The following is a 27,619-nucleotide window of genomic DNA, read 5'->3' as shown; positions in this document are numbered from 1 at the left end:
TTCTGCTGACAAAGGCACATTGATCAGAGTTGGGTTAACATAAACAAGCCACCGAAAGCCGGCTTCAATTATACTGAAAAGGCCCTGGTAATGTGATTTCTACAGAAGGCTACATTTAAAGCTGAATCATATCCTAAATGTAAGACTGGAGGACCACACAATTAATCACGGTGGCAGATTCTCTTCCTTCCTCCTTTCCATGGCTTCTGATAAAAGGAGGGAGCAGGCTGCCCATCAGTTCCATTTTCTACTTACAGTGAAGTGCAAACCCCAACTAGCTCTAAGAAATTAGACAGCTGTCGATGGGTGAGATGGTGCCTTCCCTTCATTTACAGAAGCTAACCAACCAGCAACTGAATCAGGTGCTTCAACCTTGCTTACATGGTAATGACAACAGACTAGTAGAAGAGACATCTAAGAACCTAAGAGGTCAAGTGGATCAATCCAAAAGACCATCAGCTCTAGCATATTTTGTAGCATAGGGCAACCCACCAGATGTATTTGGGGAGAGTAGAATAATGTGATGACTCCAAATTGCTTCCCTGCAACTATTTTCCAAGGATGTTGCCCATAGGAGGATGTACACTGGCCAACTTTCTTCCATTAATATCTCTACTCCCTTTCAAAGCCATCCAGGCTAGTGGCCATCCAAACAGTTCCAGAAATCAATGATTTCATTTATTAGTTTTAACAAGTTCTTCCAAGAATTCAAGGTGGCACGAAACCTTCCCTTTCTCCCGTTTCCCACAGCACACCTGCAGAGTCATTGGTTTCCACCTATATGTCTCCCTGTGGGGGTGGGTGTCTTCAGTTTCCATGAAAAGGTCATCAAGCAAAATATTCTATGGCTGAGGATGGATTTGAATCTGGATCTTCTGCTCCAATGCCAACACATATCCACTAAAAGACAGTGGTTTTCATAGATGTATGAGGATTTAAAAAAAACATGGCATCTCTTTAATAGAATTGAATCTCGCCAAACTTAATTCCAATAGGGCTCTAATGTCACAACAGAAGGGGAAACAATTATTTATCTTTTATCCATTGTCATCCATAGATTTCTCTACGGTAAGTCCGTGATATCATTCTGTCTCATTGCTTACCCCCGCTTTGATATAGACAGCAATGTCCCAATGCAAAGACAATGTCCTCTAGAATTCCACAGCTGAATTCCATGTCTTGATGGAAAGACCTCACTTCCAGAATTCCACAATGGCCAGTACTGAGTTTTCATGGAAACTGAAGACAACCCAAAAGGCATATAAGCCAATTATTCTACTCCCCTAATCAATCTGGCCGAACTTTTCCATCAAGGGAAAGCTGAGCTTAAATTGGAGAGCCTTTATCCCTAACATGTCCCCCTTCTAGCCTCTAAGGACACCATCTCACTTTGTCCAACAAATGTTGGTTGATTAGTCTGGTCTGTATTATTCCACTTTGCCCACAGATTCTGTCTCTAGGAAGGAAACGACACATTAATTCAGATCCATGGGTTGTGTCACACTTACCTGATGGGCTAATTCTACCATTACTACCATTCTGCCGTTGAAGGTGTTCTTTGTAGCATACCGAACACATGCCATTTGTACGAGGGTTTCCATAAAATCCACATCCAGTAGAACATAGCATAGGCACTTGGCTATGGTTAGTTTCTTGAGCCATAATATTTTCTCGTGACCTGAGAAATATAGGACAAATGATTTCAGCAAGCGCAGGTCAACTTCAGTCTTTTCAAGCTGCTGCATAGAACTCCAAATAGCCCAACTCTGTCTGTATTCAACAAATTGGCCATATTTTTATACCAAGAGGTTAGAATGACATGTTCCTTCCTTATTGACAAAAAGTTTATACAACCAGCCTTGGCATGGATTTATAAACCAGGGGTTATCTGTCTCCAACTCTTCATCTAAAGGTAGGTAAGCAAGACTCACAGGATACCTCTGAATCTCATCTTACATATCAAAAGCATACCCTGAAGATCAACATTCTGAGACTGGAGTAACTGGTGCAAAACCAGTAAGAACCACAGAAGAAATGGGTTTCCATCTTACCAAATGTACCAAAACAGGAAGAAAGAGCAGAACGAGAAGCAAGAAAAACTGGATTCAGTACAGGGTCAACTAGATCTCAATTTCTCCTAGCTGGAGGATGAATCTTGAGACTCATCAATCAGACTAATGGCTCCAAAGACATTAATCTGCCCTTTCTGAGGTGTTAAAAGATTATTTTCGTTCTATTCTTTGAATTTAGCGGTAATGAAAAGTCAATCAAGAGACAGTTTCACTAACTGAAGAACTTGATGTGGTTAGATAGATAGCAACAGTATTCTGGATTTGTTTCTTGTTGTAAGGAAAAACAGCCTTTGGTGGAATGGAGATAGAAAAGTTATTTCAAATTTCTGATGGCTGTTCATCTGCTCAGATGCTGTTTTGCCCATCATTTAAAAAAGTGATTTCTGACAGTTTTTCACACTTATGACCATTGCAGCATCCCCACAATCATGTGATCGAAATTCAGACACTTTGCAACTGGCTCATATTTATGATAGTTGCAGTGTTCCAGCAGTGTTGGTCTGGTCCCCTTTTGCAACCTTCTGACAAGCAAAGTCAATGGAGAAGCCAGATTCACTTAACAACCGTGGGTTATTAACTTAATGAGTGCGGTGATTCGCTTCACAACTATGGCAAGAATGGCTGTAAAATAGAGCAGAATTCACTTAATTCACCTTGCTTGGCCACAGAAATCTTGGCCTCTATTGTTGTGGAGGCAAGGTCTACCTGTCACAGACTCTGTGAGAACTGGGTCAAATCCTTGCTCAAATCGTTGGTGATAATTCTGACTTAAATGTTCTTTTGGCCTAACTTATTATACAGAATCGCTATAATAGTAACCTCACATCTATCTAATTGACCTTGTTTGGACTTGGACATATACTAGATTAGGAAGAACAGTTACAGGAACTGGGTATGGCTAATCTAGTGAAGAAAGGGACCAGGGGAGACAGGATAGCAGTCTTCCAATATTTGAGGGGCTGCCACAGAGAGGAGGAAGGGGTCAAGCTATTTTCCAAAGTATCTGAAGGCCCAACAAGAAATAATGGATGGAAACTGAACAAGGAGAGATTTAAATAAGGAGAAATTTTCTGACAGTGAGAGCAATCCACCAATGGAACAGAAGTTGCCCTTGGAAGTTGTGGGAGCACCATCACTTGAGACTTTCAAGAAGAAATTGGACTCCCATCTGTCAGAAATGGTGTAGGGTCTCCTGCTTGGGCAAGAGGTTGGACTAGATGATCTACAAGGTTCCTTCCAACTCTGTTAATCTGTAAAAGACCTAATCAGCACTTGGATGGGAGACTCCAATAGAAAATTCCAGAGAAGCTGTGTGGAACCAAGTCTGGGAAGCTGGAACAGCATTACTGAAGAAAGAATAGATAACCACTTGGAAAATTCTGGATGTACTGTACATATCTAGTAACTAGGCTTGAACGTTAAGATACAAATAATCCTCAACTTATGACCACAGCAGAGCCCCAAATTCCTGTTGCTAAGTGAGACAGTTGTTAATTTCGCTCCATTTCACGACCTTTCTTGCCACCATTAAGTGAATCGCTGCATTTGTTAAACTAGTAATCCAGTTGTTAAGTGAATCTAGCTTCCCCGTTGACTTTGCTTGTCAGAAGGTTGCAAAAGGGGGTCACATGACCCCCGGGACATGGACATGGTTATGAGTTATTTGCCAAAGAATGGAATTTTGATCATGATCATGGGGATGCTACAATGGTTGTAAGTCTGAAAATGGTCATAAATCACTTTGTTCAGCACCAAGGGATCACTGAATATTAAAATTGCTCATCTTCTGAGGTTCCTGAAGGCATTGTGGAGCTTCAGTAGTTCATAGGCTTGAGGAAGGACAATCCTGTCCACCACTTTCAATAATAGGGAGTCCACCCACATCTAAAGGTTGTCCTTAATCTGGACAAGCCCTTAATCCTTGGGTAAAACATGAGGTAAAAATCCTTCTTCAGAAACTGAAGAAGCTTCTTGGATGAGAAGTGAAATGTCTTCAAGGAAAAACTAAGTCCAGTTGCCTCTTGAAAAAGCACCATGACCTGGATGACTGAGAATCTCCACATTTTTAACCTAGGGCCGGGATGGCATAATTATGGCACATGTGCCACAGGTGGCATGCAGAGCCATTGGTATGGGCACACGAGCCCCAGCTAAACTTACCTGCACTGCACATGCGCATGCCTCCCAGTTGATTTTTGGCCCATTTGAGGCCTTTTTTGCCCTCCCAGAAGTGCCGAAACGGGCCGGTTTTTCAGCCTCCAAAGGCTGCAGAGGCTTCCCTTGAGCCCCCAGGTGGGTGAAAATGGCCTCAAACGGCCCAAAAATCAGCTCCGAGGCATGCGCTTGTGTAGTGCAGGTAAGGGGGGATTGCAACACATGTGGGGAGGGGCACATTGCATTGTGGGTACCGGCATGTGCGTGCTTTTGGCACACCACAACAAAAAGGTTCACCATCACTGACCTAGGGACAGCCTGGGAGTTAATAAAATCTGAAAGAAACAACAAGCCACTTCCATATCAGTAGCAGGAACATGTCCACGCAGTGAGCAAGAGTTGATAAGAAATAAATTCTTCTTAAAATTCCAGTTGGGTGAGGAAACTTGGTGAATATCAAGGGAAGTATAATACAGCTCACAATTATGGATAGCATGTGCCTCTGTATCACCTCTGTGACATTATTCTAAGATATCCAAAAGTTGCAACACATCCTTTGTAAAAAAAAAAAAAACCTTTACCAATTAAGAAAGCAGTATGTTTCAATGTTCAATTGATCTGCATCCTCCCCTCTACAATATTCTAGAGCAGGGGTTGTCAACCTTTTGGACCTCAGGGAGCACCAAACTCATAATTTTAGATCCCAGGAACCACCAACTGGTTCTGTGGGCATGGCCTAATTTGTTGCTGTGGCTTGGTGGTTATGTGACTGGCTGGGCATGGCTTGTATGTAAATATAAATATTTATATAAATATTGGTTTTTTTTTATTAAAAAAGGGCAACTTTTATCCAAAATCAGGCAAAGCAGGCAGGCAGATTGAGTTGCTCACAGAATCACAGATTCATTCAGAGATCTATCTATCTGCCATTGGCTATCTCAGTCTCTCAAATTTGCTTGCCGTGAGTCTGCAATGAATTTGCTTGCAAGCAAACCTTCAGTCCTAAGGGAGGTTCGGCTGTGCTGAGCCAAAGATCTAAAGACTAGCTAGAAAACAAGAAATCCAACCATTTCCTGCTTCCTAGCTAATCTAAATCTCTCAGCACAGCAGAACAGCTGATGGTCGGAAAAAGGAAAAATGGCAATTTAGCAGGCAGGTTTACCGGGTAAGGAGTGAGTGGGCGGGGAGGGTTCCCGCGGGCCATGTGGGTGGCGCAGCCTTATGTTTCTGCGCAGCCTGGATTAATTGCTTTGTGGGGGTGCTCTGGGGCTGAGATTTCTCTGCAGCCCACCAAAATTTTCTTGCGGCCCACCAGTTGACAACCGCTGTTCTAGAGAGCAAAACAAGAACATATGGAAGTCTGAAGCATCCAGTTGGCTAGAAGTTCTTGATTTTCACATTCTCCTTTAACAAGAGTGAGAAAAAGGCTTCCTGACATGGAAGTGTTTGTGGAGAAACATTCTGGGGAGAAAAATTGACAGCTATTTGAGTTTACAGCTAGGTTAAAATAATGCTTATTAATGGAGAAACAAGCAAACAAATGAAGATCAAATAACCACCCTGCACCAAATCAACTGCATAAATCACGATTTGTTTTTAACAGATGGTTCTCATTGACACGTTTTCAAGCAAAAGTAAGGTTAACATAAAACAAAAACAAACACAGTTTGCAAAAAGGAAAAAAAATGACCCAAGAAGATACATTAAAAACAAATAAAAAACTTTCTCCCTGACCTTGTAAGATTAAAACAAAAACAAAACCAAGCTTTCAATATGGATCAAGCCAGTACAAGGAAAAAGAAGTGATTTTCCCCCCAATTAAATGAATCTATAATTTTCTTCTAAAGTGAAAAAGATTCTTTAAACATCACCTAGTCATCGTGATTGAAAATTAGTTTGTTTCAAGTCATTCTAAGTTCAAGCTTCGTGCTAGCAATCATCCCAAGTAAGTAGATTTATTTCCATAAGGCTAAATTTAATATTAGCATTTAAAGCATCGTATAAAAATCCAAAGGTTTTAAATCATTTAAATCATTTAAATCATGCAATATGGATTTACTCCAAGATCAATCATCTGGTAAACAGGATCCAACAGATACTTAATTATAGATATTGACAAGACTTGGACCGACACATAGACTACTTAATGATGAAGAAAGATAGCACCTCTAAAAACAAAAACAAGATAAGCAGGGAAGAGGAAGTTCTACAATAACTTGGTGACACCAACTAAGACACAGTCCAACTAGGTCAAAGGTTTCACATGAGTCGGCAGAACGTCAAATTAGTCATCGGCAGAAAGAAAAAATACCCGGCAAGATGCCACGTCAGACTAAAAGGAAGCAGAGAAGTTACTACTGTAGTAAAAGGGACAGTTAGGAACAGAGGGGGGAAAAATCGCTTCCTGATACTGTAAAACTGGAAAAATGTAAAATTTGCTTGCTACTTTGTGGTTAAGGAGTAATTTAATTCAACCTTTTAGGGGCAAACTAATTTAGTAACCTCAGTTTCTGCTCAGATGTTCTTCGTTTTGGATTCATCCAGGATCAAATAACCATTTGCATAAGAATCTGAGAGCACAGGGAATGAAATTGAGTGCAATTTTATGCTTTGAAAATGAGGTTTTCCAGAAACATTTGGGTTTCATGCTGAGAGGTGCAATCACAACAATACTTGCCATGGTTGGAGAAGTCTAAGACACACACACACACACACACACACACACAATCCTGTTGAATCCAGTACTTTTTCAGTACTCTCCAGAAGACGTATCTACACATTTCTGTTCAACTCTCTTATTTATTTGATTCATTGGATTTTTTTTATCCCACCTTTATTATTTTATAGGTAACTCAAGGCAATGAACATATATCCTCCTATTTTCCCCACAACAACAACCCTGCAACAAAGTGAGTTGGGCTGAAAGAGAGTGAATGGCTCAAAGTCATCTAACCATCATTCATGCAAAGGCAGGACTAGAATTCACAGCCTCCTGATTTCTAGGCCAGCACCTTAACCACTACCCCAAATGGTATCTTAAAAACCCAGCGAAGTTTCTGTCGCACACTGAAGTTTTGCACAGCTTCTTAACTAAAGTTGCAGCAAAACAGGCTTCAGACCAAAATTTAACCCAAATGCCCCCCAAATGATTTTCTCTAAAACATCATTCACTCCTCTATGATCCAATGCCATAGCTGCATTTGAGCTGTGCACTGAACAATTGTAGAAATTAGGCTCAGCCAAAATACAGAATTATAAACTCACCCAACTCACTGGGCTTGTCCAACGTGGCAAACCACACACACACAAAAGGGAAAGGGGAAAAAAAGATGATTAAAATTAACCAACCATGGTGAGTTGCCTCACCATAAATATGCGGAACAAACCCATGCTAGAACCCATTCTAGAAACCGAACTTCACGCAGCCTATAGCACAGAAGGAGCAACTTTGAGCAAGCTGAACCTTGCAAAGAAAAACTCAGCCTAATCAAGAGTCCTCACCATAGTTGCCATAATGCGTGGTTTGTCCCTAAGCTAAAGTTTTAATAAAGCTTTAAGAGGCTACCTCAAAAGAGGCATCACAGGAAATCTTTGCACAACTAACTTTTGGAATAGCATGCATATCCCCGCCCCCATATATGTCTATGAATCTATAGCTGGCTGTCTATCATCCTGACTAGGTAGATAGATAGGTAAGTAGACAGACAGACAGCTATTGAATAGAGAGAGATTATAATGATAGATAGATAGATAGATAGATAGATAGATAGATAGATAGATAGAGTAGAGAGATGATTGATAGATGATATATAACATAGAAAGATAGACAGACTGCTATAGATGATATAGAGACAGATTATCTAGATATAGATGATTAACAGATAGCTATAGATATTGATTAGAGAGATGATAGGTGATAGATAGGATAGATGATTGATAGATTTTAGACAGATATGATAGATAGACAGAGTTCTAGAGGATATAAATTAGGGACAGAGGATGGATGGATAGACAGACAGACAGACAGAGATAGATAGATAGATAGATAGATAGATAGATAGATAGATAGATAGATAAAGATAAATAGATAAAGATAAATAGATAATGGTAGATAAGATACAGAGACACAGATAGTGCTTTAGGAACCTGTTTTTTGGGAAAAGACACTGGGTTAGGAGTATTTATGAACCCATCATAGCATTGTGTGTTTTGAATTCTGTCCTCCTCAGCATGGCTGCTTCGTTATTTTATTTATGTAGCTCATTCTCACAATGTGTGTTGCACTGTTTCTGTAAGCTGTCTTGGCAATTGGGCAGCCAACAAAGCAACCATGCATACATTTGTAGTTACATGGAACATATTTATAAAGTGTAACAAATTAAAAGGGCTACTCACCAAAAAGAGAGTAGTGTTACGTGAACTTGCAATACAGAAAGCTATCTTGGAAACTTTACAACCCTCAGACCAAAAAAAAGCACAAAAAAAAAACCTGGAACAAACTTTAGTGATTTATTTCATCTCCTTATACATTGTAAAGATTGTTTCCATCTATGTTTTTACTGAAAAAAGAAACTTTGGTCACTGAACAATGTTACTACCTCTTCAATTGCCACATTAAGGGGGAAAAAAATTAAATAATGAGACATCAAAGGCGAAGCACAATTATATCAAATATGGATGGATTTTATGATTTACCTCAATAACAATATTTTACATCCGTGATAAAAATATGTACAGTAGTTGTCTCTTTATTAATTGTTTAGTGAATTTTTTTGTAGTAATTATATTTCCCCCTATGCATCTTGGATTTGGGTTAATGCAGACAGATATCTAATGTTTGTTAATCACATTACATAGTTCAAAAAAAAAAAACAATGACCACAAAAGAAAAATTCAGCAATTGTTTTTTTCTTTCTTTTTCTGCTCCTTAAGCAGCTAAAACAAACTTCCTGAAAAACATCACTCCAAGCCAGAGAGTGACATTTTAAATTTACCATCCAAAATGTGATTTTTGATGGATATTCTTTAAATTCAGGAACTGCCTCTAATTATATGAGCAACTTTTTATTTACCCCCAAGTCAAAATCCTGAAATAGGAAACTACTTAATTTAGAAAATTAAGCTGGAATGAATGGACTTTCCCATAAATCTTTCATTTTTAGCCCTATTATTAAAAAAACACCTGTCCTTTGGCTAAATCAAATCAGAATCCTTGAATTTTAATGGAGAGCTTGCCACTGTTGATCCGAATGCTTCAAATTGTTAAAAGTTAGAGAACAAACTTGCTCTGCCTAGCGATGCGTCCAGACAGAGGTTACATTGCATAATATCCGAGTAGTTCTTTTTGTGTCTATTTTCAGAATCACTAAGCCTTCAATGTGATAGCTTACCATGCCCGTAGCATTTCAAAAGGCCACCCTTGACTATCTTTCGAGAAAAAAAATGCTTATGTGTAGAACCGACTGCAACTTTTCTTGTTAAAGCCATCTTTTGTGTGCAAATTCCTCCTCTATCACACTAAAAGGCAGGACAAGAAGCAATGGATGGAAACTAATCAAGGAGAGATGCAATCCAGAACTCAGGAGAAATTTCCAGGCAGTTCGAACAATTAATCAATGGGACGACTTGCCTCCAGAAGTGCTCCAACACTGGAGGATTCCAAGAACAGTGTGTCAACCTTGAGCCCTGAATGATGTATCCAAATAAATTGCTCTTTGAGGAATCTACCTGCCTCGGAGTTCTGCTTTCTATGGGCGCATTACTTGGAACACTGACAAACAGATTGGACAACCATCTGTCTGTCATGGTATGGGGTTTCCTGCTTGAGTACGGGTTGGACTAGAAGACCTCCAAGGTCCCTTCCAACTCTGTTATTCTGTGTTCTAATAATTGTCATACCTGGAACCTGGGGCTTGAGAATTGCAATGAAGATAAAACCACTCTTCGCTAAACACTAAAGCAAATGTTTTTACCCTGCTCCAGCGCTTCTCTTTTCTGGTTTGATACAAGCTTCTAGGGAAGGAGAGATAGAGATAGGAGGGAGGGGGGTAGAGAGAGAGGGAGAAAGAGATGGAAAGAGAGAGAGAGACATGGGGAGAGAAAGAGATGGAAAGAAACGGGAAGAGAAAGAGAGAGATAGAAAGAGAGAGAGGCAGGGAGAAAAAGAGATGGAAAGAGAGACGGGGAGAGAGAAAGAGAGAGAGACAGGGAGAGAGAAAGAAACGGGGGGAGAGAAAGATGGAAAGGGGGAGAGGGAGGGAGGGAGGAAAAGAGAAATAACAGTTTATCCACATTCATCATGCTAAACACTTTTGCTAGACTCGTTTATAGCTTTCTATTTATGCAGGATGATTCATAGCCAAATAATCCTCATTCAGGTGGCTGATCATCCCTGGGAAAATATTATTGAAAGAGCAGAGACTCATACCTTCTATCTATCTGCAGCCTAGAATAGCTCAGCCCAGGAAAATCAGCCCATATGCTCTAAGATTAGATCTTGCGATTTTGAAGATCAAAGACATCAGTTTTAGACCGGCCTGACACTATGTAGAGTAGAACCCACCTTTCGCTCATGTTATTCTTTCCAAATCAAGGCCAGACTATTTGACACATCAATGCAAAAGGACCAGTTTATGCAGCCATAGGAATACCAATGGGGGGCGGGGAACAACCTTAAACCAGGCCATCTGAAGACTTTGATCCCCAAGGGAAGATTAACTTTCTGAATTTAAGATGGAATCAGTTGGCAGAGATCCTTTATGCCACTGCAGGATAGAAGAAATCAAATCTTTCCCAATGACTCATTGGCTCACGATGAGTGCAGCTTGAGGCAGGATTCCCTGGTTTTTTACCAGCTACCATCAGTACAATTTTAAGAGACTGTTTATTTCCTGTTACCTCCTTATAGGTCTCTCTACTGGCTGTTCACAAACACACCTTGCCTTGTTCTCATAATGAACGCCCATCATTCATCTACTACAAGATATACTGTTGGTCATCAAGTCACATAGAATCCAAGATGAGAATTAGAGAAATGCATTAACGGTAGAGCAATAGTTCCATGGACACTCTCAATTCAGAAATAGGATACCTCTAAAGAAAAGAAGAATTAGGGGTGACAGGATAGCAGTATTCCAGTATTGGAAGGGCTGCCACAAAAGAAGAGGGGGTCAAATTATTCTCCAATGCACCAGAGGGCAGGACGAGAAACAATGGTTGGAAACTAATCAAAGAAAGAAGCAACCTAGAATTAAGGAGAAATTTCCTAACAGTGAGGACAATTAATCAGTGAAATAGTTTGCCTCCAGAAATTGTGGGCCTCCATCACTGGAGGTTTTAAATAAGAGATTGAACAGTCATTTATATAGGTTCTCCTGCTTGAGCAGGGGGCTGGACTAGAAGACCTCCAAGGTCCCTTCCAGCTCATTTATTCTATTTTTCTGTTGCAGTGTAGCAGAAGAGGACTTGTCATCATGGGTGGTGACAATGAAGGACTAGACGACACCCAGACCAAGGAGACTTTCTGCTTGAACTAAATCAGAGAACTTCTTCAAGCCAACCAACAGACCAATCCTTGATTTTTAAAAGATCATCCTCCAGTATATAGTTTGGTTCAAAAAGATAAATGTTTCCCTTGTCCAGTTGTGTCCAACACTATAAGGTGATACTTATCTCTGTTTCTTAGCTGAAGTAGCCAGCATTGTCCAAAGATCCTTTCTGTGGTCATGTGGCAAGCATGACCATATGCCAAGGCACACAGAACACTGTTGTCTTCCCACCAAAGTGGTACCTAATTATCTACTTACATTTGCATGTTTTCAACCTACTAGGTGGGCAGGAGCTGAGGCAAGAATGGGAGCTCACTCCATCACATGGTGCTTGGGTCTCGAACCGCACACCTTACAGTGGACAAGCCCAGCATCTTAACTGCTAGGCTACTGTGCCCTTCCTGTAGCTCAGTTCTCACTATTTAAAGCCATCTAGACATCATCTTGTTCTAGCAAAGGAATGCTTAATATAGCCTGTGCATTTGTTTTGGCAAAGCACAGCCACTGTTCAAGGGGCCTGGTCGTTCTCCTAGCAACTCCAAGAATCCCTGTGCTTTGATCTGTACACGAAGTTCAAGATTTCAAATGCTGAGCACAAACAAACAAACAAAAAAAAAACGGTCCAAAACTGGCTTAAGGAAGCCAAAGGGAGTGGAGGAAGAATCCACTCCTGTTTTGCAAGGCACCTGCCAAAGAGACGTTTGCTTCTGCATTTCTAAACATGCAAAAATTCTGGAAAAACAAGATAAGCAAGGCCTGCCAATAGGAGAAGCAAACGAAACTGCACACCCGCCACCTTTCTGCATCCACACGTTGTAAGAAAAAAAGAGGGGGGGCTGCTCACACTGGATGCATTAAAAGCAGGTTTGAGATTCTTAAAGAGACAGAACCTTGATGTTACTCTCAGTTTTGGAAGGCCAAAGCCATCACGGACTTCGAGCAGAAAATGTTTTTAAGGCTACCGAACAGGATGTTTCTGAAGGAATGGTGGAGTCCAGCTCTGTTTTATTTCTTACTGCCTGCTGTTTATGAAACTTTTATTGCATGCTGTGATAAGGTTTGGGGAGGGATGGCAAGCCTTAAACTTGCCAAGTTTGAAGACCCTTGTTTTACGGCTGTAAAACAAGGGTCTTCAAACTTGGCAAGTTTAAGGCTTGTGGACTTGCAGAATCCCTGAGCTAACATGACTAGAGGAGGAATTCTGGGAGTTGAAGTCCACAAGTCTTAAACTTGTCAAGTTTGAAAACCCCTGCTTCAAAAAGCTATAATCACCTTCAATTAAGCAGACATATAAGTCTCCCTGATAAATTCCTATAACAAGGTTTGGAAGGCCCTGTCCTGAAAAGTTGGGGTTCCTTTATTAAGAATGTGGTCCTTTGATGAGCAAAGAAAAAAAAAACCACCTCAGTGGCAGATCTCTAGATGGTAATCTCTCTAGATGTTAAAGGAAATAATTTCAATGCAGGGCACTGTGACCTCCCACTCACCCCTGGGCAATATTCTTGGACATTCTGAACTGCAGCTGCCCGACTCATTATTCTGCTTACGGGTAGCAGCGTTTTTGCAAATCTTCCAACACCATCTCCAGCCGTCTCCACTGGCGAAGTGACTCTCAAACCATTATTTCCTTCTCCTACCATCCTGTAATGACCATCCCCATTTCACATGTGAGAAGTGAGGCTGAAAAAAAAAAACAGTAGCTGATCTAAGCGCAAACACATTGAGATTTAACTAGAAAGTGGAACTGTGCTCTACACTGTATCCCAATGGGAGTCTGTGGTTTCAGCTAAACAAATCATCATTAGCGCATCTGCCATGTGATTCAGTGATAAGAATGCAGTATTGCGAGGCTAACTCTGAGCAGTCTGGAGTTTGATCCCGAAGGACTCAAGGTTGACTCAGCCTTCCGTCCTTCCAAGGTGGGTAAAATGAGGACCCAGATTGGGGGCCAGAAGTTGACTCTGTAAAACTGCTTAGAGAGGGCTGTAAAACACTATGAAGCAGTATATACATGCTATAGCTATTCCTTTCTTCCTTCTTCCCTCCCTCTCTTATTCCCTTTCTCATTCTCCTTCCTGGTAGCACAGTGGTTAGAAAGTCATATTGCAAGCTATCTCTGCCCACTGTCAGGAGTTCGATCCTGATTGACTCAAGGTTGACTCAGCCTTCCATCCTTCCCAGGTGGGTAAAATGAGATTGTTGCGGTCAATATACTGAATCTGTAAACTGCTTAGTGAGGGCTGTAAAGCGGCATATAAGTCTAAATGCAATTGTTATTTGGAACTGAGCTGTAATCCTCACTCAATTCTTTAACATTTTTTAAAAGAAAAGCATATTTCACTAACAAAAGATTTTCCCTGTCTCTGAAGGCTACCTGGACATACAATTTCTTAACAGATTCTACATTTTACAGGTTTAGCATTGCACTCTTTTATGCTCTTGGACTATTTTATTTGGCTACTGCAAGCCCCCAAAGGACCATCTGTCAATATTTAGAAAACTGCCATCAGTTGCTCCGGGCCCGTGGGGTGCACCGGGATATGAAATTTCAATAGAAAAAAAATCTTAGCTCTTTGAAGACTGTTTGTCTATAAGATTATGTCTACATACTGGCTTAATTTGTTTAACTACTGTATCCTTGGTGCTGAGCTTGTGTAATTTTGGATCAACTCTCCCAATATCTCCCCCAGGAAGAAAAATCCTTAATTTGTAGACCAGTTTTAGTCAAAATCAACTCCTACTTTCTGGCATATGCGAACTGCAATGATCCCCTGGGAATTTCAATTAGCTGTTGATTTCTACAATACTAAGCTTAGAAGAGGGACTCTGTTTTCCCAGGATGTAACAATGAAAGCACATGCTACCATCAGCGTGCTGGCTTTTTAAACAGCCAGAAGACTCTTTGTTGTATTTTTGCAACAGGCAGTTATAGTCACCCCTCTGGAAACTGTCCCCAACATAATTAATGTCTAATGATGAATATGGAAAATTTTTTAGCTCTTGTGCTACTTTGTCGATTCTATTGCAATACCAAGATAAAAGGGTATGGGTCATCCTTGACTTATGACCACATTTGGGCCCAATATTTCTGCTGCTAAGGGAGATTTAGTTTACTTTATTGTCATTGCACCTTGTACAACAAAATCAAACACCATCTTCAATACATATCATGACCATGAAAATAAATACAAACACACATCCTTCACCCTCTACACATTGAACCGAAAACCCCCAACACCTCACCAACACTGCACTATACAGCAGAATTCAAAAGAGCTACTGCCCTGGGATAGAAGCTGTTTTTCAGCCTATTTGTCCTTGTTTTTATTATCCTGTACTGTCTGCCAGATGGTAATAGTTTAAAAAAATAGTTTAAAAAAAGGGGTGCCCAGGATGAGATGAATCTTTGAGGATGTTTTGAACTTTCTTAAGGCAGCGGGAGCTATAAAGCGCTTCCAAAGAGGGGAGAGGGCAACCAATGATCTCCTGGGCAATGACATTAATCCTCTGGAGTGCTGTCCTATCTGCCACTATGCAATTGGCAACCCATACAGAGGTGCAGGAAGTTAAGATACTCTCTTCGGTGCAGCAGTAGAAGGTCACCAGCAGTTTTTCATTCAGCTGTTGTTTCCTGAGAAGTCTCAGGTAGAATAATCTCTGCTGGGCCCTTTTGACCAGGGCTGCAATGTGGGCCCCCCAGATCAGGTCCTCTTTTATGGTAACACACAGAAACTTAAAACTGGCCACTTGCTCCACTCGGTCTCCCTTGATAAGCAAGGGCTGGTTGTCTGATCTGTTCCTTCTATAGTCCACTATAAGCTCCTTGGTCTTATTGGTGTTGAGGACCAAGTTACTGTCTCCACACCACGAAAGCATCTGTTAAGTGAGTTTTGCCCCGTTTTACGATGCCTTGCTTTTCTTAAGTGAAGCACTACAGTTAAGTTAGTCACACGGCCGTTAAGTGAATCTGCCTTCCTCCCATTGACTTTGTCAGAAGGTTGCAAATGGGGATCGTGCGGCCCAGGACACTGCAATACCATCATAAATATGAGTCAAGTGTCTGAATTTTGAACGCGGGACCATGAGGATGCTGCAAGGGTCATTAAGTGTGAAAAATGGTCATAAGTCACATTTTGCCATTAATTTTGAATGGTCACTGAATGAACCGTTAACTGCCATTAACTCTGAATGGCCACTAAATGAACTGTCATAAGTTGAGGACTATTTGTATCCAGTTTTGGATAAAACCGCATCCAATTTTGGTCACCTTAGTGTAAAAAACATTGTTGAGATTCGGGGAAAACTGCAGAAAAGAGCAACAAAGACAATTGAGAGGGCTGGAGGTGAAGACATATGAAGAACAATTCCAGGAATTGGGCATGTCTAGTCTAGTGAAAAGAAAGGCTGGGGGGACATGATAGCAGTCTTCCAATATCTCAGGGGCTGCCCCAAAGAAGAGGGAGTCACGCTATTCTCTAAAGCACCTGAGACAAGAAGCAATGGATGGAGACTAATCAAGGAGAGAAGCAATTTAGAACTAACGATAAATTTCCTAACAGTGAGAACAATTAATCAGTGGAATGACTTGCTTCCAGAAATTGTGAATGCTCCAACACTGGAAGTTTTCATGAAGAAATTGGACAACCATTTCTCTGAAATGGTATAGGGTTTCCTGCTTGAGCATGGGCTTAGACTAGAAGACCTCCAAGGTCCCTTTCAACTCTGTTATTCTTTTCTGTTCTTCCAAGTATAACAGTGGTGGGATTCAACATTTTTACTACTGGTTCTGTGGGCGTGGCTTGGTGGGCGTGGCATGATGGGCGTGGCAGGGGAAGCTTATTGCAAAATCTCCATTCCCTCCCCATCCCACTAACCTGCTTTCCAGCTCCGTTCTCCTATGTAGGGCAACCAAAGAAGACCCAGCTGATCATCTGGGACTCAATGGGAGGAATAGAATAGATGGGGGTGTGGCCAGTCAGAGGCGGTATTTGCTGGTTCTCTGAACTACTCCAAATTTCCACTATGGGTTCTCCAGAACTGGTCAAAACCCTGCTGAATACCATCTCTGGAGTATAAAATAAGCTTTGTGATATGCCTGGATTACAGGGACAGTTTCCCTCCACTTTACACAACTGAAAGTTTGGGAAAATTGAAACAGAGGGCACACAAGGGCAGCTTGTTTTAAAGGGACTAAAAAGGAAGCAATGGCCTTGTTGAGATTGTTTCCCTGCCACTACTAACTGTTTTGTAGTTATTAAAAGGAACTGGAATATGGTCAGGTCTGACCAATGTGGAGCAGAGGATCGCATCAAGATTCTATTAGTTTCACAGATGGAGGGCTGGAACAAGCCCCAGAAAATGAGCTGATGGTAGCTTCGCCCAGTTTTGTAGATGTCTTAAATTTTGTATTTTGAACAACAAGAACACAGAAAAATAACAAGCTTCATACACTATTCTAAGCCACCATTTAATTGTGGTTTACCGGGTACACAAATTGAACTGGGTTTCACGTGTTTCTGCACAAAGCACAAATCAGTTTGATGAAAGCCTAAGCTATAAGCTACGGTTTGAAAACCACAATGACTAAATTCAAGCACGCCAATGCTTTTTTGAACCCCGCGTAAAGCAATCTCCACAGCCCATGCATGCCTCTGAATGGCTGGGATAAGATAGCAAAGCCTATTTGCATTTTTCTTCTCCAATTCTTAACTGTTTGGCCAGGTCTAAATTACTCTTGAAAACTTGCAGCGGTTTAAGTCATTTGAATCTCTCTTCTTCTTCGGCAAATAAAAGCCCAAGGCTAAATGCATTACCGTCTTTGCTTGCTCTATTTTGTTTTATTTCTATTTTTCCTTCCTCAACTGTCCATCTATAAATCTGATGAATTTGCCAACTTACATACCTTTTTAAAAAATGGACTTGTCATACTTCTTGCGCAACCCACCTTATAAGCTAAAACTGGATGGAACCTAGAACTAAGGAGGAATTTCCTGACAGTGAGAACAATTCACCAGTGGGATGTATTACCTCTAGAAGTTGTGGATGCTCCAATATTGGAAGTTTTTAAGAAGAGATTAGACAACCATGTTGCATGCGCAGTGGTGCTTTTCCGGGTGACCTCTCACGTGCCAGCAGAAATGGCTCTGCAAGCCACTTCCAGGAGGGCTGCCATAGGTTCGCCATCATGGGTATAGGGTCTCTTGCCTGAGCAGGGGGTTGGACTAGAACAGGGGTCGGCAACCCATGGCTCTGGAGCCGCATGTGGCTCTTTCATCCCTCTGCTGCAGCTCCCTGTCACCGGTCGCCGCCACAATTTTGAGAAGAGCTTCTGGGTGAGGAAGAAGCACGTGGCACCAGGAAGAGACTCTATGGCAAGGGGCAGGTTTTCCAGTCGGCTCCACAATTGACAGGGCATTTGGTTAGGACAGGTAAAGGAAAAAAGGACGCTGCACTCAGAGGAGACTCTATGGTGGGGGAACCGGACTTCCAGTCAGCAGAGGAGAAAAAAAAGGATGTTGCGCTAGGAGGAGACTCTATGGTGGGGGGAATCGGACATCCGGTCAGCTCCAGAATTGAATGGGGGGCTTCTGGTTATGAACTTTGTGGCTCTTTTGAGTGTTTAAGGTTGCCGAACCCTGGACTAGAAGAACTCCAAGGTCCCATCACCAAATCTGTTATTCTGCTTTGTAAGTGGTTTGCCAAGTGAGAAGAGGAAGGTTGTGTGAACAGTTCACAGAAGCTGCCCAACACTGTTCTTAGATTCCATCTATCCTTCCATTCTTCCAAAGAACTCAAATAATCATCTGTGGATCCCCTTCCTTCTTCTCTCAGCTTCATAACCACCACGAATTAGATTAGGATGAGAGCAATATCAACCGCTTCAAGAAACTTCATTGAAGAGAGGAAAGGATTGACTCTGACTCCTTCACCACATGCTATATATTACAGTTGGTCCTCAACTTGTGACACCTGGGGCCACCATTTCTATTGCTAAGCAAGTAGGCTGTGAAGCGAGTTGTACCTAATTTTACAATCCTTTTCTGACGCCGGGATGCTGCTATCATTGTTAATGCATACTGGTTGCCAAGTATTCAAATTTCGCTCATGCAAGGATGCTGCAACAGTCGTAACTGTGAAGACCAATCCTAAGTAATTTATTTCATGCCATTGTAACTTTGAACGGCCGCTAAATGAACAGTTGTATATTGAGGACTACCTGTATATCTCTCAAGAGTTGAATAAGCAAAGCCAAACATCATTATATTAGATGGAAGGGGGATTGGGAGACAACTCCTCTAATAATGAAATACAACACTGTTTTTCAACCTCAGGAACTTTTAAAGATGTGTGGACTTCAACTCCCAGAATTCCCCAGCTGCATATAAAAATATTAACAAAACAGCAAGTTGAAATCCACTTTAAAAAAAAATGCAACTGTAAGACATCTGCTTTCCCTGCATGCAGCACATACAGCTGGCATGTAGCATCCCCAGCACTAAAACCTGAATTGTTCAAACATGTGCATTAAAACATACAGAGAAATTCCTTATCTGAATACAAAAGAACATTTCGCCAGGCAAGGCATTGGAGATTTGAAACGTTGCTTTCTAAAAAGAAAGAAAAAGAAAAGGTATGATGGAATGGAAGAAGTCAGCCCATTTCTATTCTGTCCAATTTGTTGGGAGAGTCAACAGCACCTGGAAGGAAGTTTTTCGAGCATTTGATGATCCAGGGTGGGATACAAAATAAACACAAAAAACAGATGAAGCCCCTTTTATTCCTTCACTTTGCTTCCAAGCTCCAAATATCCTTGACTGGAGACAAAAAACTCCCACACAACCAGTTACAAGAAGGAGGAAATGCTGTTTAAATTATAAAGAGTAAAAAACAACACAAACCAGGCAAGAAAAGGGCTTGAAGACATCCACAGACATCAGAACATACACTGGGAAGGACACCAAACTCAGAGAGGAACAATAAACTAGAGATATTTCCACGCTTTGTTTCCAGCGCTCGCCTGTACACATGTCCGTTCTCTTATCCAGTTGTCACAGCTGCAGCCCATGAAGAGGATCAAGGCCCTCTCCTCTCCAGTAGACCATGTTTCTTCCTTATCTTCTCCTCCCTGCATGTCCTAGGATGGAGAGGGGATGGGCCTGGGTTCTTCTCTGACTGCCCAGCCAGCCTCTGCCCTTCCCCAGCCTCCTCCACAACCTCCGGAACCACACTTCCACTCCCCTTCGGCTGTTCCTCCTCTCCTTCAGAGTCAGTCCCCACCAGGGGCATGACACCTTCCAAGCAAGGGAGAACTCGACCACACATAGCAAAGGGATTTTTCCTCCCGTCCAATCTGTCAAAATCATAAGTCACGTCAATTAATTCCACGGTCGGTTCCACTGACTTAACTGGGAGGCTTCTTAAGATACTGGAAAGCACTGGCCTAGGGTCCCACCCTCTTCAGATCTGATTGTCAACATGTCCCCGTTGCCACCAACACTTCCTTACCTTGGGGTAGGCAACCGAAAGACAGCTGGTCCTTTTCATGGCCTCCAGAAACCGTCCCAGATATAAAAACATTTGCTCCGAACAGCTGACACCTCCCTTCCTTGCCCAAATCCCTGACTTTCATCCCAGAGAAGTCAAGGCTGAGGCAAGCTGAAGCATAGGCCAATCCGTGAAAAAACGTGACCGCACATTTGTTCAGGAATGAAAAAGCCGGCAATTTGACAACTTCCTTCTCACACGGTGGCAGATCCTCTTAACGCTCAGAGGTACACACTCCCGTCGCCTCCAAAATAGGCAGCTTTACTCCGAAGAGTACAGTTAGTCCTTGACTTACTGAACATGACAGTTGCTAAACAAAGCAGTCATTAAAGGGAGCTTTGCAACCTTTTTTTTGCCATGGTGAAGTGAATCGCAACAGTTGTTCAGTGAATTGTGTGGCCATTAATTGAATCTGGCTCCACCCAACTCCATTGATCTGACCTGTTGGAAGCCAGCTGGGCAGGATAGGATAGGATTAGAATGGAATGAAGAATAGAATAGAATGGAATGGGAATAAAATAACAGAGTTGGAAGGGACCTTGAAGATCTTCTAGTCCAACTCCCTGCTTAGGCAAGAATCATGTGACCCTGGGAAAATGCCATAAATACTTGCCTGAATTTTGACCACATGACCATGGGGATGTTGCCAAGGTTGTAAGCATGAAAACCAATTAAAAATCACTTTTTTGGTAATTTTGAAGGGTCACTAAATGAAAAGGATTATAAGTCAAGGGCTACCTAGAAGGGACAGCAAAAGATACGGTATTTATCAACCACCAAGCTGCACATCCCCAATTCCCAAGTAAGAGACTATATTTTTTTTTCCTTGCAGTTTTCTGCTATTCTTGGGAGCCCACTCACTCCTGCACAGGTTTCAAAGCAACACCCCAAATTATATACAACTGAAGAAAGGAAGGTCTCTTATTCACTCCGTTACAACAAAATCAGCTGCAAAAGGCGAACTGACACATCACCCCAGCTGGGTTTCACCACTTGGGCTGTTTACACCCCCCCCCCCCCCAAAAAAAGCCTCCACAAATTCTGTTATTTCAAGTCTTTGCCCAAGAGATTCCCCAGGCCCGCTGAAACAACAAACAAACAGCCCCTGGCCCCAAGGAAGCATTTCACTTCACAACTTCAGCCCCTCTGGAAAAGAAAGCCCTCATCCCACCCAAATTCACCCCCCCAAAACCCCAAAAGTGAAAAGCTTAAAAAAAAGAGCACACAGCCAGAAGCTGCCCTGTCATCCAGAAACAGACCTGTTAGTTTACAGCACTGTAAAACCATCTTTCCTCTCCCTTACCCAACTTTCTTTTTTCCCTTTTTTCTTTTTAAGGAAGTTTCCACGGGAAAACAAAGTTTGTTTCTGGACACCTGATTTCCTGCTCCAAAAGATCCCTTTTGTTTGGCTTCTCCCTGTTATAACAGCCTGCCAGCCTCGGAAAAACAACACTACTCTGGTTCCTCAGAAGGGTTGCCTTAGACCCCGAGTGGAACGCAATCAAGCACTCGAACAACAACAAGAACAACAAAAAAACCAAGCCTACCCACAAATTCTGCACAATTTTTTTTTCCTGTTTGCTTCACCCCAGATTAACTTCACTGGAAGCTGGTACTCCAGTGCAGCCTATCCTTTTGCATTCAAGCCCCACCTTTCTGCAACATGACTGGCCAAACTGGGAAAACTCCACCCTGTTTGCAAAGCTTATAATCCTAATTGGTAAAGGCTAATATCTATTATTTAAAGAACTTTTTCCTCGCTAGCAAGATAGGTTCAGCAGGTTAAGGCACTGCTGAGCAGGCTGGTTTCTTAAAGGTACAGCACGGCAACCCAGCAGGAAAAAAAAGAAAAAAGGCAACTTTGATAGGGAAACGGGCAGTCCAAAAACGCCACAAATGCGACACCCACAAGGCAGAGCAAGGCTGGGTGGAGAGGTAAACAAAAAGGAAAACAAGTTAGTTATGTTTTGGGGAACTTTCGGGTAGTTGTAAGGTGCCTGTCAAGAAGCACAGCACGAGCAAGGTGAAGTCACTTGAAATAAACGTGTGTGAGATTGAGGTCAGCCTGTTATGATTAAGCTGGTTGTGAAGCAAAACTTTGCAAATTGCAAAAAAAAAAAACCCACATCATTGGAAGGCAATTGATTTACCTCTGTTGGAAGTTAAAACCACCCGTCTCCTAAGAAAATGAAATATTTTAGGATATACTAAAAAGGCAGATTTCCCCTAAAAAGAAAAGTAGAAACTCAGAGAAGCAGAAACTCAGCTCCACCCCACACCTTTGCTAATGGACCATTACTCTGGCCTAGGCCAGTCTATTTTACATAACAAAGATCTACTCCAGGGAACTCCAGTAGAACTATAATAGGAATTGCCCAAAGCCCTTTTCTTCTTTTCCTTCACCCAACATCCTGAAGCATGTGATCTTGCTTTTTACATTGGAGCTCCAAGCCATGTAGTCCTGTCCACCATTCTTTCCAAACAGCCTCCATGTTTCCAGTTTCTTTCTTCCCACTTGGAACTGAACCCAGAAGATAATTCTTCCAACACCTCCCCTGCTCTTTGTTTATTTTTTATTTTTTAAATAAACTTTCTTAATCTTTTATACCTTTAACACAAAGAATGTAACTATCTTAACTTCAACAGATTGTAACATATATCTTATACTACTATTTTGTGCATTATTTACAAATATATACAATTTCTGCAAATGTAAATATTTAACTTATATGTTGCTTATCATAAATTTTTTCATCATCCATTTATCTATCTTTGCTCAATCCAGTCATACCATTTTTCCCAAATCTTATAATATTCGGTCTCCTCTCTCTCTCTCTCTCTCTCTCTCTCTCTCTCTCTCTCTCTCTCTCTCTCTCTCTCTCTCTCTCTCTTGTAACAACAGAGTTAATGTATCCATATCGGCACAAGTCATTATTTTGTTAATAATCAACTCATCTGCTGGTATACACGCATGTTTCCAACATTGGGCATAAGCAATTCTGGCTGCAGTCAAAATATGTAATATTATATATTTATATTTCTCCCATATTTCTTTTTAAATATTGTTTTATTTTAAAAGACAAGATCAACCTTTTCCTATTTGCAAAATTGTTAAGTGCCACCCACGCTGTTTTCAACGTCTCTGCATCCCCCCCCCCGGGGGGGGTTCAACCAGCAAGGTGATAGTTCCCTCCTACTAAAAAAAAGACACTATTTCAAGTTGTTATTTTCCATACAGCTGAGAAAACAACAATACAGTCCCATCAGGATCTCACACATGCATCAGGCTGTAAAACAAGCACAGACAGACCTGGACATATGATCACAATGGAGTTCCAAAATTTCTGTTGCTAAGTGAGACAGCTGTGGAGTGAATTTTGCCCCATTTTACGGCTTTCCTTGCTGCAGTTGTTAAGTGAATCACTGCATTTGTTAAGTGAGTACCACAGTTGTTATATGGCTTCCCATTCACTTTGCTGGTCAGATGGTTGCAAAAGGAAATCACGTGACCTCCCAGGGACACTGCAGCCATCATAAGTAAGAGTCAGTTGCTAAGTGCCTGACTTTTGATCCCTTGCAATCAGGGGTGGGATGCTGCCAGTTCTGCCCAGTTCTATAGAGCCGGTAGCTCTGAAGAGCAGCAGACACAGAACCGGTTCTGCATTTGCTGCTGTTTGGCCCACCTGGGCTCTTACCTGACCTTTATTTCTTGCCTTTTCAACCTCAGCTACTTTGCGCGGCACAGCTTAGGTTGAAAAAGCAGGGAAAAAGAGGCTTTTCAAACGCTGCACACCTGTGCACAGTGCTTTCAGCTGTCTGGGTAGCACAGCCTAAGGTTATTTTACACACGCGTGTGTAAAACGTAGTCACCAAACCGGTAGTAACACCAGTTGAATCACGCCCCTGCTTGCAATGGTTTTAAGTGTGATCACGGTCGTAAGTCACTTTTTTTCAGTGACGTTGTAACTTCAGTCATTGCACAGACTCTTGTATATAGTCTTTAAGTCCTCAGATTTGGTGGAAAACTAGACACTGCAAAAAAATTCTGGGGAGAGAAGCTGTTCCAAGGTTTTTATTGCTGTGTTTGGGTACAGCTAAACCTTGACTTACAACAGTTCATTTACAGACCAAAGTTAAAACAGCACTGAAAAAAGTGACTTATAGCTCTTTTTCACACTTACAACCGTTGTGGCATCCCCATGGTCATGTGATCCAAATTCTGACTCCTTCCAGCCAGTGGTGGGATTCAAAATTTTTTTACTACCGGTTCTGTGGGCATGGCATGGCTTGGTGGGCATGGCGTGGATTGGTGGGCATGGCGTGGATTGGTAGGCATGGCAGGAGGTGGTTACTAAAAAAATCCCATTCCCTCCCCACCCCACTAACCTGCTTTCCAGCTCTGTTCTCCTGTGCAGGGCAACAAAAGACCCAGCCAATCAGCTGGGACTCGGCAGCTGGGACTCGGGAGGTGGAGAATAGATGGGGGCGGGGCCAGTCAGAGGGGGTATTTGCCAGTTCTCTGAGCTACTCAAAATGTCCGCTACCGGTTCTCCGGAACTGGTCAGAACCGGCTGAATGCCACCTCTGCTTCCAACAGACTCACATTTATGATGGTCGCAGTATCCTGGGGTCACAGGATCCCCTTTTTGTGACCTTCTGACAAGCAAAGTCAGTGGGGAAGCCAGAGTCATTTAACAACCATGTGACTAATTAACAATGGTAGTGTTTCACTTTATGATGGCGGCAAGAAAGGTGGCAAAAACGGGGCAAAACTCACTTAACAAATGTTTCACTTAGCAACAGAACTGTGGGGCTTAATTATGGCCTTAGGTGAAGAAGCACACGTGCAGAAAATTGGAAGAGTGATCCAGATTCAATTTCTTTACCCTTTCACTGCCTGTTTTAGTTGACCGTTAGGGATCTGTCCTGCACAGATTACCAGATCTGCTCAAATTCACCCATAATTCTAGCAAACTGAGTTTATCTTGGGAAAATTCTTTTTCCGAGCCAACAAAGAAAAGTCAGTTAGGTGAAATGGGTGGTAAAAGAAATGTGATGGATGAATAAATAAATAAAAGATCACAAAATACACAAATGCAGCATTCACACTTTGTCTTACACAAGGCAGAGCTGCTTTCTGCAGGCTTCAAAGAAGCTGAAGTTTGCCAAACTTTAGAAAGACTTCATCTTAAGGAGGGAAAACAGCCCAGAAAAAGAATGTTTGGATTCTTGAACCCATTGCAACGTTTTATTGCAGAACAAAGTTGCATGTTTTTACAAAATAATTGGGATCTTTGTTTTCACAGCTGTGAACCTGAATCAGGGAAATCCAAGATGAAATTTCAATTTAATCGTATCTCAAGTGATCTTGATCCAGTCCCACTTTGAAGACTGACTATCCTCCCAGGATTCTTGTAAGGAAGAAACAAGTAGGAATTATACCAACAAAGACCATAGAGAAAAGAAATATTCTTATTTAAAGCAATCATTCTTAAGACATAATCATTCATAAGACAGGCAAAGCCAAAAATTAAGGATTAGTTCGCAGCTTTTTAAACCACTTGGATGTTTTCCACCTTCAGGTACTTTTTAATTCTATTTAAAAGCACTGTATTCTATTCTATTAAAAGCATTGTATTCTATTAAAAATTACTTCCTGAGGAAAGTGTGAAAACAAAATAAACTGCCTTTTAATCTCAGCACTTTTTCATTTTCATATTTCAGTAAAAAAAATTTCTACAAATGTACAGCAATATTCTAATTGCCTCCACATGCACTCTTGCTTTTCTAAAAAAAAAACACAACCCAATGCTTTATTTGTGCAGCTTTCAGAAATATCGACTTTTGTTAGCATCTTCTGTCTGAAGAGAAAGCTTAAATGTTACTACATCATCGACACATTAAAAAAAAGATCTCCAGCATCAAATAACAAAACAGCTTCCTTAATGGACCTCAATGTCTACTTTTATTGCTTAGGACATGATGAATTGCATCCAAAGTTTTTGGTGGTAAATGCCTAAAATTAAGCTTGGAAGTTTGGCAGCAAAAATTGGGAGAATGACCAAAAAATGAGACAATTTGAGTTAAAAAGATCCATTTGACAGTATGGGAAGATAAACATTTAAATGGGTTAGATTTCTTCAGTGATGGTATTTTTAACACGCTTTACCATATTTCTATGGAGATACTGAGTTTATCTGAAAATGATCCAATTTCTCTTGTACATAATTTACCTTTAACACACTCATCTTAAATTGACTGAAACTCCATTAATGCAGGCATAATTTTTTTTGTTTTGCATTGGCCTCCACTACCATGGGTTTGTCTTAAATTCAGGGTCATCTCTTCAGAAACAGTCATTATATTTTTATAGGAAAAGATGACTGCTCTTTCAGGAAATTTTGCCGTACTGTACACTAAAAATATCCAGAAATCTGGCATTCATTGCACAATTCCGGTAGCCAAAGATTTCTGATGTTGTAAATTAAGGACAGTTTATTTATTCAAATGTTTCCTTTTATGCATTTGCCAATTTTGTTCTTACTGCTCTGGGAACAATAATTTGGCTCGATTCTTCTTTTGCAGTGAATTCCTTATTTTTCAACTGCGTAAAAAATTAAAGTAGAAGGGTGAACTGGATCTGGTGGAGGTTGGGATCAACCCCTTAGACCTGTCCTGGTGGGTTGAATAGTATCAGAGGGCAATGTCCTTTTGCATGCCACACCGTGTTATTATATCTTTTATCTTTCATGCAGGTCACACAAAAACAGTTAATCTGGCTTTTTTCTTCCATTTGGGAAAGGTGTGCCTGATAAGGAAGCACTAGGAATAGGACATTTTCCCTCCTATGCTGTGATTTGGGAGGGAAGCAAGAGTTAGACATCTAGTGGAATAGGCCAGTGGTGGTGAACCTTTTTGGCACCCAGTGCCAAAACGAGAGCACATGCATGTGCCAGAAACCAAAAGAGTAGCTCTCTGAGGCACCATGCGGGAGTGCCAAAAACTGGAAGCTCAGTTTCCCAGTGCATGCATGCGCGTCGGCCACCTGGTCTTCTGGTTTTTAACATATATGCATGCGCGAAGACTAGCTGGCGCACTGGGGAGCTGTTCTTCCAGTTTCCAGTGCTCCCACTCACATGAAGGCCAGCTGGCTGGCGCATGAACACGGAAGAACAACGGACAATGGCTGGCATGCCTGGAAAGATGGCTCTGTGTGCCACTTCCAGCATGCGTCCATAGGTTCACCATCATGGGACTAGGCTACACTCCCAGATGACAAGTTTCTCATCTGTCCCAGATTTC

At 41.5% G+C, this 27,619-nt stretch overlaps 1 protein-coding gene across 8 annotated transcripts in view; it reads right to left on the bottom strand.

Moving 5' to 3' along the window:
* ZFAND6 (zinc finger AN1-type containing 6) overlaps window positions 1-27,619 on the bottom strand; it is a 55,756-nt gene that overhangs the window by 15,324 nt on the left and 12,813 nt on the right. For 4 of the 8 annotated variants that reach the window (XM_026709576.2, XM_026709578.2, XM_087941368.1 and 1 more), the window contains exon 2: window positions 1,509-1,678. In XM_026709576.2, coding sequence (XP_026565361.1) covers window positions 1,509-1,662 — 154 coding nt within the window. In that variant the 5' untranslated portion in view covers window positions 1,663-1,678. Of the gene's footprint in view, window positions 1-1,508; window positions 1,679-21,691; window positions 21,987-27,619 lie in introns of those variants that run through there. The other 4 variants (XM_026709575.2, XM_026709580.2, XM_026709581.2 and 1 more) reach the window with 2 other exon arrangements.

The sequence above is a fragment of the Pseudonaja textilis genome, chromosome 13, assembly GCF_049901715.1.
Source record: "Pseudonaja textilis isolate UNSWEBS1 chromosome 13, rPseTex1.2, whole genome shotgun sequence".
Classification (NCBI taxonomy): Eukaryota; Metazoa; Chordata; class Lepidosauria; order Squamata; family Elapidae; genus Pseudonaja; species Pseudonaja textilis.
The sequence above is the reverse complement of the archived record's forward strand: the minus strand, read 5'-3'. Positions and strand labels throughout refer to the sequence as shown.